Raw genomic sequence first — 17138 nt, forward strand, 5'->3', positions numbered from 1 at the left:
CTCTGAACGACTCCATTTTGTTCCTCCGTCGTTGGTCAAATATTCATTGAAAAAAGTGGTTAGATTTCAGGTTTAGTATTTTAGGGGAAAAAGTGAATTTTTTAAAACTTAATTAGGAAAAAATGTTATTTTTCCAAACCAATAGAAGAAAATGAAATATAATTTTAACATTACTGATAAAATAATGATTTTACCTTTTAACCCTACCAAAAAAATTGTGTTTGTGTCATAATAAATTAAAACTTAGGTAAGTATTTGAGTTTTTTTATCTCTCACAGGTATATATTTGTTATTTCACCAAAACTTGGGTGGGAATTGTGCTTTTTCCTTTCAAAAAAGAAATAGAAGCATGATCTAAATTCAGCACATAGATCAGCTAGCATGCAATCAAAAGGATAAGTGTAACCTTGTAATACAAAATCTGTGAACACTCAATGGTAATTGAGTGTCGATGAAATGGCCTACAAGCAAATTAAGGCCCAAAATGAAGCCCGCTGGCCATTTCCCAGTCCTCATGTACAAATACAATCGGTCTCCTCTTCGCAGTTACTCGTCAACTACTCGAGAAGGAGAAGAAGAAGAAGAAGAAGAAGAAGCTGCATCAATGGGCTCTCTCTTAATTCTCAGACTGACCCTAGTCTTAACAGTCATATCCCTTTTCTTATTTATCGTTACATCTTCTCAAGAGATCCGTATCAACAGTGCCGAGCGTAGAGTAAGCTCGATTTTTCAAGTTCGCCTTTTCAATTTCGTATTTTTATCTCTATTTTCTGGATACTGATTAGGCTTGTAGTTTTTATCTAAGTGTGTTTTGTATGCGAATTTGTTTATGCTTGATTGTGAAGTACCCGATTAATGTGTGTTATTTATTTGTTCGAGCCAGATAATTCTCTTTTAATCGTGGACTTTAGTTACTAGTTCGTCTTGCGTTTTTTATCTGATGATACGTTTGATCCCCGGTGGCTTTTGATTTAGAGTTGAACATCACAAGACTTATGTATTGTCTTGATTTTTTTGAGGCTTATTTTTTTGTGTAAGGTTTTTCTTCTTGAATTGAGCAATGATTCCTTGTTCTGATTATTGCTATTATACTTTTAATTATTATGCAGATTGATTTGACTACGCACATCGTGAAGGTCTTTTTGACTCTGAAGGTAATTCTTAAGTTACTGCTATACTAAATTTATGTGGATATAAATGCTATTTGAGGTTAAATTTCTTGTTTAGTTTTTATCATGTTGCTTCAAGAGTATTTCCTTGCTGGTATATTTCCTTCTTGAGTAGTTCCAGGCCTGAATCATCTTTCTCAGGTTTTGTTTGGATTATTGAAGCTTCGCTTTGAGTGGTATCCACCAAATTCACTTTCAAATTTTGATGCATTTGTATATTTAATATAGCCATCTTAGTTGCTAAATATCAAAGTTGTTGTCGGGATGATGTTTGACTGATTAAATTTCTCAGTCTATCTCTTTCATAATTTCATCCTACTAATTGCATACAGGTTAACATGTATGTCAAATTTATTGGTCTCTTTCAGGTTGAGAATACTGGGACAGCTGCTGCTTCAGAAATCCTTCTTGCTTTCCCACCTACTCAAGTTAATCACCTAGCATTTGTTGAAGCATTAGCAACTACAGGAAAACGGAAGAAGAAAACTTACATGCCTCTTGTTGTTAAACCCACAGAGCTACCCGATGCACCGAAGGAAACTAAATATTTCAGCATTTCATTGGTTAATCCATTGAATTCAGGTGACACTACAACACTGGAAGTGCTTTATGTATTTACTCACTCTCTAGAGCCTTTCCCAATGGAGATAAGCCAATCAGAATCTCAGTTGGTATATTACCGTGATGGTGCACTAATATTGTCACCCTATAATATTAGGCAACAGACAACTTTTATTAAGACGCCAAGTACTAAGGTGGAATCGTTTACTAGGGTGGATCCTACTAACCGAGCTGGTACTGAAATGAAGTATGGGCCCTATGAGGATCAGCCTCCATATTCATATTCCCCAATTCTTATTCATTTTGAAAATAACAACCCATTTGCTGTTGTTGAGGAGCTTGTACGAGAAGTGGAAATATCTCACTGGGGCAGCATTCAGATTACAGAGCATTACAAGTTGATCCATGCTGGCGCTCGACATAAAGGCATTTTTTCAAGGTACAGTATTATAGTTGGCTGCAGCTTTGTGGTCATATGTGATGTTTTTGATTATTATTCTTCTCTCTTTTCTGTGAGTACTAGGCCCTGAGCTTGGCTCCAGGATATATTATAGTTGTTGCAAATGTCAAGGCCTTAGTATAGTATGTATGAATAAATTTAAAGCCTCACATATTTTATGCTAAAGCTTTGTTAGCTGTTTTATATTTATCCCCAATGGGCGGTTGAGGTGACAACAAGTTATAAGGTGTTCATACTTTATTAAAATTTTCTTGAACTTGGATCTAGGTAACTTGTTGATGAATCTGCCCAAATGCTAAACATTAAGTACTGTGAAGCCATGCTTCAATTCTAGGAATGGGGTATTAGCAGATTGGAACTTTCAGATGCACATTTGTTAGATAATTAAGCAATGCAATTTTTCTTATTAACATTAATATTCATATTTTGAAGTTATTTTTGGCAGGATTGAATATCAATCTAGGCCATCTGTTAGTGGTGTATCCTCCTTCAGACACCTCTTGGCAAGACTACCCCCTAGAGTTCACTCTGTCTACTACCGAGATGGAATAGGAAACATTTCATCGTCACATTTGCGCACTGATTCTCAAAAGGTACTAAATTGTGTTTGCAGGTGTTGAGCTGTGTTGAGCTAAATTTTACTCTGCTTTCACCAGAGCAGTTTTGTCATGATAAAGAACTGCAGAAAGATTTTTGTGAAGTTTCCTTAATGCATGTTCAGTATAATGAAACTATGTTGTATTTTAAGCAAAGGCTAAAATCACTGAGTATCATAGTTTTGAAATTTCTCTCAGTCCATGCTGTGGAAAACTGCTCATTTTAATGTCCATGGATGTTGACCAATGTTTGCTTTTTGCAGTCAGATCTAGAGATAGAACCCCGTTATCCTTTGTTTGGTGGTTGGAAATCCACTTTTGTCATTGGCTATGGGGTTCCATTGCAAGACTTCCTTTTTGAGTCACCTGATGGCAGGCGATACCTGAACTTTACTTTTGGGTGCCCTCTTGCTGAGACAGTGGTTGACAAGTTGACCATCAAAGTAAGTTAATTGCTACTGGGTTGCATACCTATTCGATTGTTCTGCATTGTTGCTTCTGTCCATTCACAGATGCTGGAATGTAAATTTGCTAAAACAGGAACTATGTTGTTTTCAGGTTGTGCTGCCAGAGGGCTCAAAAGATCCTTCTGTTGTTGTTCCCTTTCCAGTGGAGCAGCATCTGGAGGTAATTATTCCTGATACCAAGTTTGAACACAGACAGACTCATGTGTAGGGATGGCAATGGGAAGAGGCAGGGAGGGGATCTCAATCCCCATCCCTACCCTTGTTATGGGGATGACGAAGATTTTTCATCCCCGCAGGGAAATATTCCCTTTCTGTACTCTTGGAAGAAAATTCTCTCTCCATACTTTCTAAACAGAATATAAATACATTAAATAACAAAATTGAATAAAATTAAAATCAACCCACTATTTTAAATATCATATATTAACCGCTTTAATATGTACAATAAAAACATAAATAATCTAAAATTATAAAGATATATAAGTATTTTAAGTAAATATATTAATATAAAAGGATGAAAACTGGGGAGAGGGGGCACACATGTATTTCCATCTTTGATTGCGGGAATTTTTTTTTTGTTTCCTTCCCTGTTAAGGTCGGAGCCCTTAAATTCAAGCCGAAATTTTCATCTCTACTCATGTGCCCAAAATCCTATGTTTTGAATATTGACTATAGTAATTCAATGTGGGATTCTTTTTTTTTTTTTTTCCTTTTGTGTAGTCAATATCATATTTCATGGCTCAGATGTGTCTCTTCATGTCTTTTTTGGCAGACCAAGTATTCTTACCTTGATGTAATAGGGAGGACTGTGGTGGTTCTGGAAAAGGAAAATGTTGTTCCTGTGCACAATGCTCTTTTCCAGGTGATTTCTCAACCCATTGTGTTATGATTGCTCCTTACCAAATATTCATTATTCTGTTGCTATGCCAATTTTCCTTCGCACATGACGTACTGGTGGATTAAATTGATGCAACTTCAACGAATGTTTTAAATTTGTCTTGATCTACTTTATAGGGACTGGTTTTAGGCATTGCAACATTGACATGATTTAACCTTTATTTGTGGTGTTTTAATTAATGGATGCAAACTAGAATATTAGAGTCTACTTGTGGCTTTTGATGATTCAATTTCAAGGATGGGTGGATGGTCTTTCTGGATGCTTGACCGCTTGTGGCTCATGATACTTGTGCTTTAATCCTGATGGACATTCCCAAATTGCTTCCTGCCAGTTTTTTAATATTTCAGGAAAACTGTTGACTTATATTTCTTTTCTCTTTTTCCTTTTGGCAGGTGTATTACACATTCAATCCGATATTCATGCTTGCAGAGCCATTAATGCTGGCATCAGTTTTCTTCCTGTTTTTCGTGGCCTGTGTAGCTTACCTACACATTGATCTTTCTATTCGCAAGTGATTTTACGTAACGGTATATCCCAGGGGTATTCTTATGCAACTTTGTAGTTGCACGTTACACATGATATCTTTTACTCAGTAGCTTGGAGTAGCTGATTTCTTCGATATTGTTAACCCATAGGGAGTGAGCTTATCAGGAACTAGAATACTAAAAAGGATTTTGAGACTGTTACTCATGTAATAGAAATTCTGTGGTATCCACTGTCTCCTTAGCAAGATTCAAGTTTGGCACTTGAGGCCATCTGGGCTTTGGGGATTATACTTCTGCCGCAAGATATAAGAAATATGTAAGGTCGATCTTACATTGAAATAACATATTATAGATTCTTCTGTGGCATAGAACTTAATAAGAGGATCATTGAAATGTTGAGACCTTGAATCTTAAAATGTTTGGGCCTTGAGCTACCAAAACATTCCCTTCTATCCGGAGGAGAGTTAGAAATTACAGTGATATCTGCCTGACAAGTAAATCAGTAACTACTTATTCAACTCTTTCATATGGAAAATAAAAAATGGAAAGAGTAATATTATGTGTACTCATTTTGAGTATACAAAGAGATATATAGTTATATGTGTTATCACGTGATTATGTATTATTTTATTTTTAGATCAAAATTATTCAATCATATGATGATATTTATTAGTGTATATACATTTATATACCGAAAGTGGGTACCCATTTGTGTAAAATAAGTGGGTACCCATTTGTGTAAAATAAGGGGGAAGCTTCTTATGGATGAGAAAAATAATCTAAAATCCAAAATTACAAAATTATTAATAAAATTTTATTTATTAAAATATTTAAAACATTATAGATTAAAGTAGTGTTAGACCCAAATCGAACTGATTCGAGTTTGAAAGTTCGTTAAACTCAATTTAATTCAATTCGATTTGAACCAAGTTTGAGTTAAGATATTTGACTCATTTTGAAATTGAGCTAAATTCAAATTAAAAGGAGTTTAATTTAGTTTAACTCATGAGCTTGGTAGATGGTTTAATTTGGTTATAATTTAACTTGTGGTTTAATTCAAATTATATTGAATAATTATTAAACGATGTCATTTTATTAATGAATTACAAATTCAAACCATAATTTGAGCCATATATTCAAATTATATATTCAAATTAATTTACGGCAAATAAATAGGTACATTCAAGTTATTCAAGTTAAATTCAATCGATATCATATATTCAAATTATTCGAATTAAATTATTTTCATTTAAATCAAATTTGAATTATTTTTAATATTCGTTTGATAAATTTGAGTTAAATCATATTTTATTCAAATCAAACTTTAGTTAATAAAAGATATCTAGGCTTAATTGGATTCAAATCCACACCTTAATTAAAGTCAATATTAAATACGGCTGGCCCAAAGTAGGTCACGGCTTGGCCCAAAGTAGGTTTGTGTGCCCATCCAAAATATTAAATACGGGTGGATAATGGATAATGTCAGACTTGCTCTGCAGATAAAGATATCTCATTCAATTAATTTCATAGCTTCAAAATCTGACAACTGTGTTGACCTGCTACAAATCTACAGAATTGCTAAGTGGCATTGTTGGTCTTCTGCATTCCAGGCATCTTTAGACTCGAGGCTACAGACTAACATCTGGGTTTTCCATTTCAATAAAATTATATATTATATAATTAGATAATTTTAATTTAAAAATAAAATAATATTTAATTATATAAAAACACATATAAATATATACTTATTTATATATAATATTACTTTTTTGCATATCTATAATTAAAGACCATATCTTAACAAAATATATATATATATATAAAATATATTTAAATCGATAATTTCAAGGGATTAGGTCAATTGTAGATGAAAACAATGAAACAAAGGAATTTTTTGTTGGACAGGCACAAATATAATAAGCGAGTGTGAGTGAGACTGACACTACGTAGAAATGACAAATTCTCAGTCCTCTAAGTCCAACAATATATTATTAATTTTTTCATTAATTTCTCACTTTAAAAGATATGCAATGCAGGTTCTAATAAAATTATATATACTTAATTTTAAATATTAAATTAGAACATCAAATAATATATAGTATTATGTTATTTTAAATTTAAGAGTAAAAACCTATTATTTAGATATAATTTAAATAAAAAATAATTATAATATAAACTAAATTAGAGTTAACAGATTTAACTTATTTTAAAATTGAATTGAGTACGAATTAGAGAGAGTTTAGTTCGATTTAGCTTGTGAGCTAGATGAATAACTCAATTCAATTTGAATTTAGCTCATGACTCGGTTTGAATTATATTGAGTAATTATTAAACAATATTATTTTTTCAATAAATTACGAATTCAAATCATAAATTTGAGTCATATGTTCAAGTCATAGATTTAAATTATAAATTTCATTCAAACTCAAACCGAACATGAACCACTTTTAATGTTGACTCAACAGATTCAAACCAAGCTCAAACTTAGCTATTTTTTATTTAAGTTGAACTTGAACTAAAGGGTGTTTGGACTCAGTTTAGTTCATATCTACCCCTAATTTCTTAATTAATTCATCAATTTGACAACATTTTGATACAAGAAAGACCAAGGTCAAGTATATTATTGTTGAACATATTTAACATTAATATAATTGGATATTATTTTATTCATCTAACTTAAATATATTTTCATTGGTATAAATAAAGGCCAAAGGACTTATTTCTACCCAAAGTATCCTCTAATCTCAAGTTTTCATCATTTAACTATGAAAATCTCAAACACTTACCCAATAGGAGTTAAGTCTAATAGTTTCAAGGATAAAATCGTTATTTCATCTATAATATTAAAAAAAAATTTAATCTTCTTCCTCCCCCCCCCCCCCCTCAGGGTTTAGTTTTCAAACTCTTACATCATTGTCGGTGGTCTCTCTCTCCCGAAACTTTCTCTCACCTCGACTATCTCCCTCCACCTAGCTGGATGTTCGATTAGTGTTGAATGAAGCTTAGGAGATGAAAACAAAGATCTCATCTTCGTCTGGAAAGACGATCGTCTTCCTAGACATCTTCTTCTGAGAAGACAAAAAGCTTGTCTTCCAAGTTTCATTCAACGCTGATCAAGTATCTAGCTGAGTTGAGAGAGATCGTTGAAGGGAGAGGTCATCGATAATGACACTAGAGATGACGTCAGAGTTTAAAAACTAAACCTTAGAGGGGAAGTGTCATTTTTGAACACTTGACCTATGAAAGAAATTGTTAATTTTTAAGGTTTAGGAGAGAAAAGAGATACGATTTTAAAATATTAGAGTTTTATTAATTTTAATTGTCTATAAATGGGTAAATAAAATTTTCAAACTTAAAAGATAGAAATTTGATATTAGAGGACTTTGGCCCTATAAAGAAATGTCAAAGTCATGCGCCAAACTGTTTATTAATTTTAATTGTCTATAAATGAGTAAATAAAATTTTCGAACTTAAAAGATTGAAATTTGAGAGTTGAGGACTTTGGCCCTATAAAGAAATGTCAAAGCCATGCGCCAAGCTGTCTCTTTCATGATCTTATAGTATGACTGCGCTTTTGGGTAGGCTTGACTTGACCGAGTGAACCTTAATTGGATTTTGACAAATCAAAAGACAATTATACCCTTTTATTTTTCTTATTGATGGGAAATTAACTACCCTGATTTATTGTTAAAAGATTTGATAATTATTAGTTGGGAAGATTAACAATAACTAATTTGCACTGTTTTTAGTTTACCATATTAATTACTCTACCCAACATTCGTTGACAAAGCATTAATAATTAGTTCAAAGAGTAAATTGCATGTTCCCACCCAAAGTTTGATCTAAGAACTTTTTACACCTTTGATGGCATAAATCATATATTTTTGCCCAAATTCTAACATTGTTAAGGAAAAATGACTTCAACACATACCATGTCTTCATCTTTCTTCTCCTCCACCATTTCCCTTTCTTCTTCTCCTTCCTCCTTGTTCTTCTTTTTCCCTTTCCTCATTTCTCCTCTGACAATGGCTATCAAGAAAGGGGAAAAGTAGCAGCTTCAAGCTATACCTTCCAAGGCGATCTAAACACAAAATGGTGGTGGCCAAAGTCAGCCTGCAATAGCAATTTTCATACTTAAGGAAACAAAATGAAAGCAAATTGATCATAACGTCAAGAAGAAAACACAATTTATTCAATCTCTCTAGGGTATTTGCATGTCACAATATCCATCCCTTTAGGGCATCATCAATCATCGCAACAAGTTAAGATGATCACCCTACCACCTATTCCGTTTCTAATATTTTAGACAATCTTCTTATATCAAGATTATTAATTACAATCACTTGACAATTTTCAATTCTTTTCTTCTTAATTTGATCATGAATTATCTTTATTCTATCAATTTAATCATTAATCTTTATCGTGTCAGTCTTATGACTATCATAATAATAACATTTGAAACCACTAACTTTATTGTCAATTAACATAACTTTGATACCATTATTCTTAAATTTATTTTTTGATCTAACAATCTCCTCTCTTTTGGATGAGCTTACATGTTTATTCAATGACCAATTTTTTAGTAATGAGAAATTTTTATTTAAGTTAGATTGTTTAGATTTGATAACCGGTTTCACAATTACTACATCTGATAAGTTAAAATTTTTATTTTGATATGTTATCAGTGAGTCTCGAACCCATGCTCTCACATTTAAGAATTTCATTTCTTTGTCACTCAAACTACTTTTTAAGAATTTAATGACCTTTTTTGATGAGTCTTATAGTTATCTTCAACAAGCATCACTTAGAACACAAACCACCCATAACTCCAAACAAATAAATAAGTAATAATCGCACAAATAATCAATACTTCATCTTTACAAACAAAAATAATTAGCTGAAATCAATCCTAAACTTGTTAAAACTCTTCCCCTTTTAATCTCCAAAAACAAGAATTAATTCAACACTAATCTTCAATCATACTCTCTTTCATAAAACAATGACTAAATTATAATGAAATTAACATTATTGGTAAAAGAATACTTAATCAACAAGAAAGGGAAAAGGGTTTGTATTTCACTTTAGACAAATAATAATGGGGTTGGAAATTTCTTATACATTATGGAGACAATTTTGCCAGCAAAGTAGATTTTCTCGATCAACATAACAAATCCACTTTCACTCTCTTTATGATCATTTCACTTTGTTTTTCTCTTTTTAGACATAGTTGAAATAACTAATAATGAAACAATCATTATCAACATGTTTAGGGTTCGATGGTGACAGAAATATTAAATGAGAGTTATTTTTTATTTTTTTTATTTTAAAAAATAAAAATGATTATTTTATCTTTTTACCGTAAAATTTTCATCAACAAAGATAGAAATAGGGTGAAATTGCAATTTATGTGATTAAAGAGTTTAAAGCATTTTTAGACCAAAACTAGGGCAAGAAAATTAAATTCACTCTTGTTCAACTTAATTTATTAGATATCTAACCTGTCAATTCTAAAATTAAATTGTTGGTTATAAGTTGGAGTTTAAATTTTTTTTTTTTTAATAAGAAATCCTAATCGAAGCAGACCATTACGTTATATATAATTTTATTATTACAAGAGAATCAGACACAGCTTCAAAATAATTATAGAATATATATATATATATATATATATATATATATATATATATAGCTCACTTAAATTTTATGGAAAAAAGGCATAAGTTTTTATTTTTGACATTTAAATTCCTTCGAATATTAAATTTATTCATTTATTACAAATTATAAATAAATATATTCAGAAATTTAAAAAATGAAAAAAGAGAAATATTTAGTTAAGAGGTGGAGGGTATATAGGTAATTTATTTATTGAAAAACAGGTCCCGAATCTGCGTCATAAAGGCTAAAATAAAAAACTCGAAAATAACAAAAGATTTTCTGCAATTTGGTTCTTTGATTCCCTTTGGTGGGAACAGAGGGCCATTTTGCTTTTTCTTTTAGTCAAAAATCTTTCTTTCTCGATTCAACCCGCATTAAATTAACACAAATATAACATAAATTTTTGTTATATTTGTGTTAATTTGTAAAAGTTTTGAAGAAGAGAAGAAAAGATTCAGGAAACAGAAAAAAAAGCACTGTTATAAATCACTGTTTATGAAAAATTTATAACACGAACCAATAAAGTTTGGTTTTTGTATTCATATATTTATAGATACATGGATGCCACAGGAGAAACTAGTAATAAAATGGAAGGATGGTTGTATTGCATTCTTGTTAATCACTTTGGCCGGAAAATCTCACGTAAAAGATACTTCATTCTTCAAGATAATCACCTCAAATGTCACAAAACAACGCCCCTTTCGAACACAGAGGTATGTGTAATGTAAATTCTTTCTGAATTTATTTTGTTTTTTACATTGCATGCAAATATTTGTGGTGTTGCTTCAATTTTGGCCTCATGGAAGAACTCTTCTGGCAGTTTTCTTTTTTTTTTTTTTTTCATAAATAATTGTGATGCGTTTTGAATTCGAGGTTTGTTTACGGTTGTTTCTTTAAATATTGATCTTTGTAGGAATAATGGGGTTCTGCAATATCTCTTTTCTTCTCTGTTTTTTTGTTTTTTGGCAGATAAATAGGTTTTGTTTTGTTTTGGTGAGAAGTGGTGAGCTGACATATGCATATGAAGATATATATATAGGCCAATTTATGATGTGTTTCGTTTTTGTTTGGAATTGCATTTTATAATAGTTTTGGCCTTTCTGAATTTTTTTTCATGGTTAAAAGTGTAGAACTGACACAAGAAAAACAGGAAAGAGGGAGGAATTACAGGAATTGGGCTCTCTATATTGTATCCAGAGAGAAACTTTTTCCTTTTTTTGTCACAATTATAAGAATATGTTCTTCAAGGTGATCTATATTCATATTTACAGCTGGGTTGTGCTAAACTGGTGTAAGAACATAGATAAGAGCGTCCTGTGGTTTCCTAATTGTAAGATGAGTTCTAGGCTTTCTGTGATACAATCAAAATATGATGTTGCTGTGGAAGAAGTAGTTGCTTTTTAGATCATTTAGGAAATTATGTTTACCACCATCACATCATGAAGCATGTCTAGTATATCCATGATAAACTTGGAAATAATAAATAAATACTAACTTAATGCAGAAATGAATTTGAACTTTTTTACTATACTTTTCAATGGCAATAAGTGGAGCTTTGGTTAATGAGTAAATGAATATTGATGATAATGAATTATGATAATCTCTTTAAATGGAATAACTGAAATGTTTCACCTGCCAGGAACCAGTTAGAAGTGCAAAGATAGACTCCTGCGTTAAGGTTACCGACAATGGAAGAGAGAACATTCATAGAAAAGTATGCTATATAAATCCACTGATTTGTCGATTTTTATAGGGCTCTGTGAAGATTATGTAGGTTTTTTTTTTTTAATTTAAAATCTATAATATTGTTTAAAATTTACAGGTTTTGTTCATTTTCACGATTTATAATACTTCAAATCAGAACGAACAGCTTAAGGTGTGGGGAATGATATTTGAATGATACATATATATGAATGGTATTTGTATATATTGGTTCATAAGCCTTGAAAATAATTTTTTCTTAGTTGGGAGCAAAAAGTTCAGAAGAGGCAGCAAAATGGATTCGCTCCGTAAAGGATGCTGCAATGAAGGTTTAAAAAATTGTATCCTGGCAGTATGTTTAAGTGTAATCGTGCAAAACTTCACATTTAAGTATACTTTCAGGAGTGTCCGAGGCCAACAGGGGATCTTGTAGCTGTTTCTAAAAAGAGATGGCCAACTTTAAGGTATAGCAGTTGGTCAGCAGCATCTTGATTTCTTATCTAGAGGACTTGATTATCTTATTTTATGTTTGAATATGTTCCTAGGCAGAGTTAAACCATTTTTCTCAGGAATGTATGATATTCATCTGCTTTGTATTTGCTTTACTATGTGTGTTACAAGTTCTGGAAATTCATTGGAGTTGTTTAGCCTCTTTTCTTATTAAATTTAGTACTGTAGGCTGCATGTTTTCAAAAGGAGCAAAAGTAACTGGCCGGTTAGCTCATCCATTCACACGGAGGCAATGACATCTGATGTAATTGCACCTTCACCTTGGAAAATTTTTGGCTGTCAAAATGGTAAGACTTTTAACTTCGTTTCCTGCATTCCAAGTGGGCAAGTGCATTCATATTTGATAATTTTGTTTCACATACAGGTCTACGGCTTTTCAAAGAAGCAAAAGATTCTGATTCTGGTGGGAAGGTAGGTTGCTTTCCTGGCTCTAGTCATTGATAGTATACTATGGGATTTTCTTTCGAGAAAATAATAAATTTTTCTTTGATCAGAATTGGGATGATCATCCAGCAATAATGGCAGTTGGTGTGGTTGATGGAAATTCAGAGGCCATATTTCGGACGCTTATGTCACTTGGTTCCTCAAGAACAGAGTAAGATTGTTGATAATCTTGAATTAAAATTATGGTACAACGAAAAAGCCTGGCAACAGTCCAAACTCATTATATTTCTGATAGTTTGTTTACAAATGTTTTATACATTCTTTCTCTCATTCATGTACAGGGTAGTAGGTTCATTAATGTAAGCAATCCAATTGATGAGGTTCTGAAAACCTACGTTGTGCTATGTCTGGTAATGGATTGGTTTTATTCCAGAGGTTGATGTATGAGTATTTTGCAGATGGGACTTCTGTTTGTATCGTGGTACCGTGGTTGAACACCTTGATGGTCATACAGATATTGTTCACAAAGAGTTATACAATGAATGGCTGCCTTGGTAAGGCTCATAACTTCAAGTAGAATCCATTTGTAATATGCTTTTATTAACACATTATTATGCAGGGGGATGAAACGAAGGGATTTACTGGTGCGTCGGTATTGGAGAAGAGAGGAAGATGGCACATATGGTACCAATGTTCTGCAGCCATTTCCATACCATGAAGTGTTGCAATTCATTATTTGCATACTCTAACATGCTCTACTTGTTTATGTTGCAGTAATTCTTTACCATTCTGTGCGTCACAAGAAATGTCCACAACTGAAAGGATATGTTCGTGCCTGCATTAAAAGTAATGTATGCTATGACTTTGGAAATTTGATATGTTCACTCTTAGTTCTGCTAGTTCTTTCAACTTACAGCAGGATATATAAGAAATATGCCTCATCCCTTCAAAATTTTATGAGTTATAGACTGACTCAGACATAGCCCTTAATTATTCATCTTGTTTTGTCAGAACTGCTAGGGATTGAAATGTGAAGAATAATCTGTAGTTTGCATGCTCGATTATACATAAACATTGTTCATTTTATTGTTCAAGTTAATTATGTTTTTCATTTTATTTCCTGTGTATGCAGGTGGCGGATTTGTAGTAACTCCTGTGAACAATGGACAAAAATCGCTTGTAAAACACATGCTTGCTGTTGATTGGAAATTCTGGAAACTGCATATGAGTCTGTCGTCTGCTAGATGCATAACAATTCGTATGCTCGAGAGAGTTGCAGGTACCCTCTAAAAATAAGAGAATTACATGTTCTTTTCATTTTAATTTTTGTAATTTGGAATTCAGCCACCTTTGATTCGCGTTTTGCAGCATTGAGGGAGCTATTCAGAGCGAAAGAAGGAGACAGTCCCTCCGAATATTCACATAGAGAATTTGCAAGAAATATTGAACTCCTTCAAGATACTGAAGCAGCATTGAAAAGTGAAGACGAAAAGGCAGAGAAAGATGTTGCAACCATAGATGAATTGGAAAAAGTGTCTCCTCCTCGTGCAAGTTTGATGAGCATGAATGATAACTCAGATGAGTTTTTTGATGTTCCTGATGCTAGTGAAGCACCATATCAATTGGAAAGTGATTGGTCTTTAGAAGTTAGTCCTGAACCTAGCTCATGGGTACTAAAACTCTTTGCCAAGATTATCTTTCCTCAGCTTTTAGCTGCCACTTTTTTGAAGCAAGAATTGTCAACTGGCAACATTTCCTAAAATTGTTTTATGAAAATGATATGTGCAGCATACGTCCCAGCCTAGATTATCGGCTGCAAATTTTGTGAAAAAGTTGCATGATCTTGCTGGTGAGTCCTGTAAATCCATCTCAAGTCCTCTTAATATGATTTCAGGATGTTATGCATAAAATTAGTTTATTACATTTACTGAGAAATGCTTCGGAACTTTGTCATATGGCAGTTCAGAAAAAGGGTTACACAGACTTGCAAGAGGCGCCTAAGGATGACCTGACGTCATGGTCCTATGGAAGCAGTCTTCAAGAAGACTCTAATTGTAATTTGCCTTGCAGTTGGTCCGCAGGCGATCCTTCTGCATTTTTGATACGCGGGGAAAATTATTTAAAAGATCATCGAAAGGTATACTTCAGTTTTTGATATCATTTCTAAATTTTCTATACATAACAATTTTATTCATTCTTGTTGCTTGATATGTTACCTCCAGATCAAAGCAAAAGGCACATTGATGCAAATGGTGGGTGCTGACTGGATAAGATCGAATGAACGAGAAAATGATCTTGGCAGTCGTCCTGGTGGTCTTGTTCAGGTTTGCTCTAGAATAGTCCATTGTCAACAATCTTCTCTATAAACTTTATGAAAACACTGCTTGTAAATGTGCTCAAACATTGAATTTGATTTATTCAGAGATATGCAGAGCGAGATGGACCAGAATTTTTCTTCATTGTTAATTTTCAAGTTCCGGGCTCAGCCATGTATACATTAGCACTATATTTTATGATGAAAACACCAATCGAGGACAATCCCTTGCTACACAGCTTTGTAAATGGAGATGATGCCTTCAGAAATTCAAGATTTAAGCTGATACCATACATTTCCAAGGTAAATTATACTTTTTTTCAGACCACAGAAAAATAAAAAACACAAGTGCTTTTCAAATGTGACATGTTTGCTGTGTTTTGGTCTATCAGGGATCATGGATAGTGAAGCAGAGTGTAGGAAAATCAGCATGCCTTCTGGGTCAAGCACTCGAAGTAAATTATTCTCGCGGCAAGAATTACTTGGAGGTAGATTATAGACTAATATATATATATTTTATAACAGGATGTTTTCGGTGTTTTAAGATTTGAAACTACTGCAAATTTCCAGGCTCAGGTAGACGCTGGATCATCGACAGTGGCCAGGGGGGTGGTTAGTCTTGTTCTTGGATATCTGAACAATTTAGTTCTAGAAATGGCATTTTTAATACAGGTAAAAATCATTTAGCTTGTTATGCATATAAACTGTAACAATTTTGAAACAGTTTAGTCCTTAAAATCTAAATGACATTTTGCAGGGTAACACAGAGGAGGAGCTCCCAGAATTCCTGCTAGGAACATGTAGATTAAATCATCTTGATGCATCGAAAACCGCCAAAGCAAATCCTTGATTTCAACAGCCAGAAGAAAAAATAATCAATTTGCTAGGTTGAAGTGCAATGCAGAATGAAGTTGAAAAAATACATATATACACAAAGGAGCAGTGCATAAATTACACTGTTGAAGAAATTTGTTTTGTTCCCAGGAAATGAGAGTGAGATTGGAAGTATAATCAGAATGTGATCATCAATCTTTGATGAGAGAAAATAAATTGTATAGAATTTTCTTTGATAATTGTTCATCCTTCTAACAATGGCAAAATTGTATTATTATATCTATATATTTATATATATAAATTAAAGGTGAAGGGAGAATTAGTTTAATTATTTCCTGATTAATTCAGTTAAAATTTTGTTAAAAAATACCATATTTTTTAGAATAATATTATGCATATACACTTTGAATATACAAAATAGTATATAAATGATCTGTTATCATATGATTGATTGTCACTTTATTCTTAATTCAAAATCGCATTATCTGTATATTTATTTGTATACTCAAAAGTGTATTCACATAATTTTGTTACATCTTTTAATACCTTAAATTTTTGTGGGTGTAAAATGTTAATTTTGTTATTATAATACAATACAAAATAATTCTAATATTTAGGTCAGAGAAGACGGCTTTTTGGTCCAATGAAAATAGAATAAAAAAAAGTAATATTATATATACACATATTTTAGTATATAGTTAAATACATTAATGATGTATCATCATATAATTGAATATTATTTTATTTTTAATTCAAAATTATTTAATTATACAATAAAATAGTGTATGTATATCTAATTCTATATTTAAAAGTATGTCTATATAGTTTTATATTTTCAAAAATAATTTTGTTATTTAAAGAATTAATAAAACTGATAGAGTATTAAAACTTTTAAGGTAAAGTTTTGGATTCGAATTTCTGTTATGTTTTTAAAATCTTGTCTTATCTAATAAATAGTTTTGAATCCGATCACTATATTTCAGATTTATTTATTTAATAAATACAGATATAATCTTCGATTATGAAAAAAAAATTATGATAATAACATTCTTTAAAATGCATTTTCTATAGTTGGATTGGACCATTCATGGGCTTAACATTGGG

At 32.0% G+C, this 17138-nt stretch overlaps 2 protein-coding genes across 2 annotated transcripts; both read left to right on the forward strand.

The window, feature by feature from the left end:
- Positions 1-469: 469 nt before the first annotated feature.
- Positions 470-5052, forward strand: LOC123193622 (dolichyl-diphosphooligosaccharide--protein glycosyltransferase subunit 1B-like). Its single transcript, XM_044606681.1, has 8 exons — positions 470-715; positions 1110-1154; positions 1538-2169; positions 2636-2783; positions 3050-3229; positions 3345-3413; positions 4026-4115; positions 4544-5052. Exons 1-8 carry the CDS (start codon positions 485-487, stop codon positions 4664-4666), a joined length of 1518 nt encoding a protein of 505 aa, XP_044462616.1. The 5' UTR covers positions 470-484; the 3' UTR covers positions 4667-5052.
- Positions 5053-10588: 5536 nt separating this feature from the next.
- Positions 10589-16365, forward strand: LOC123192695 (protein ENHANCED DISEASE RESISTANCE 2-like). The gene is made up of 20 exons (XM_044605339.1): positions 10589-11004; positions 11931-12005; positions 12114-12167; positions 12256-12321; positions 12395-12456; positions 12671-12789; positions 12867-12913; positions 12997-13097; positions 13345-13440; positions 13506-13570; positions 13661-13732; positions 14019-14165; positions 14255-14556; positions 14675-14735; positions 14848-15023; positions 15109-15210; positions 15309-15503; positions 15593-15688; positions 15771-15872; positions 15958-16365. The coding sequence occupies exons 1-20, from the start codon at positions 10849-10851 to the stop codon at positions 16048-16050; spliced, it is 2187 nt and encodes a 728-aa protein (XP_044461274.1). The 5' UTR covers positions 10589-10848; the 3' UTR covers positions 16051-16365.
- The last annotated feature ends 773 nt before the right edge of the window (positions 16366-17138 follow it).

Source organism: Mangifera indica, chromosome 12 (genome assembly GCF_011075055.1).
Source record: "Mangifera indica cultivar Alphonso chromosome 12, CATAS_Mindica_2.1, whole genome shotgun sequence".
NCBI classification, from domain to species: domain Eukaryota; kingdom Viridiplantae; phylum Streptophyta; class Magnoliopsida; order Sapindales; family Anacardiaceae; genus Mangifera; species Mangifera indica.

What these genes read in the sequence shown, in the direction of transcription:
- LOC123193622 (XM_044606681.1), top strand. Translation starts at nt 485, where the DNA reads ATGAAGCCCGCTGGCCATTTCCCAGTCCTCATGTACAAATACAATCGG. An exon ending in TCAACAGTGCCGAGCGTAGA is followed by an intron (nt 716 to 1,109) that starts GTAAGCTCGATT and finishes ATTATTATGCAG; the next exon opens with ATTGATTTGACTACGCACAT. An exon ending in TGCACAATGCTCTTTTCCAG is followed by an intron (nt 4,116 to 4,543) that starts GTGATTTCTCAA and finishes TCCTTTTGGCAG; the next exon opens with GTGTATTACACATTCAATCC.
- LOC123192695 (XM_044605339.1), top strand. Translation starts at nt 10,849, where the DNA reads ATGGATGCCACAGGAGAAACTAGTAATAAAATGGAAGGATGGTTGTAT. An exon ending in ATCAGAACGAACAGCTTAAG is followed by an intron (nt 12,168 to 12,255) that starts GTGTGGGGAATG and finishes ATTTTTTCTTAG; the next exon opens with TTGGGAGCAAAAAGTTCAGA. An exon ending in AAGAGATGGCCAACTTTAAG is followed by an intron (nt 12,457 to 12,670) that starts GTATAGCAGTTG and finishes TTAGTACTGTAG; the next exon opens with GCTGCATGTTTTCAAAAGGA.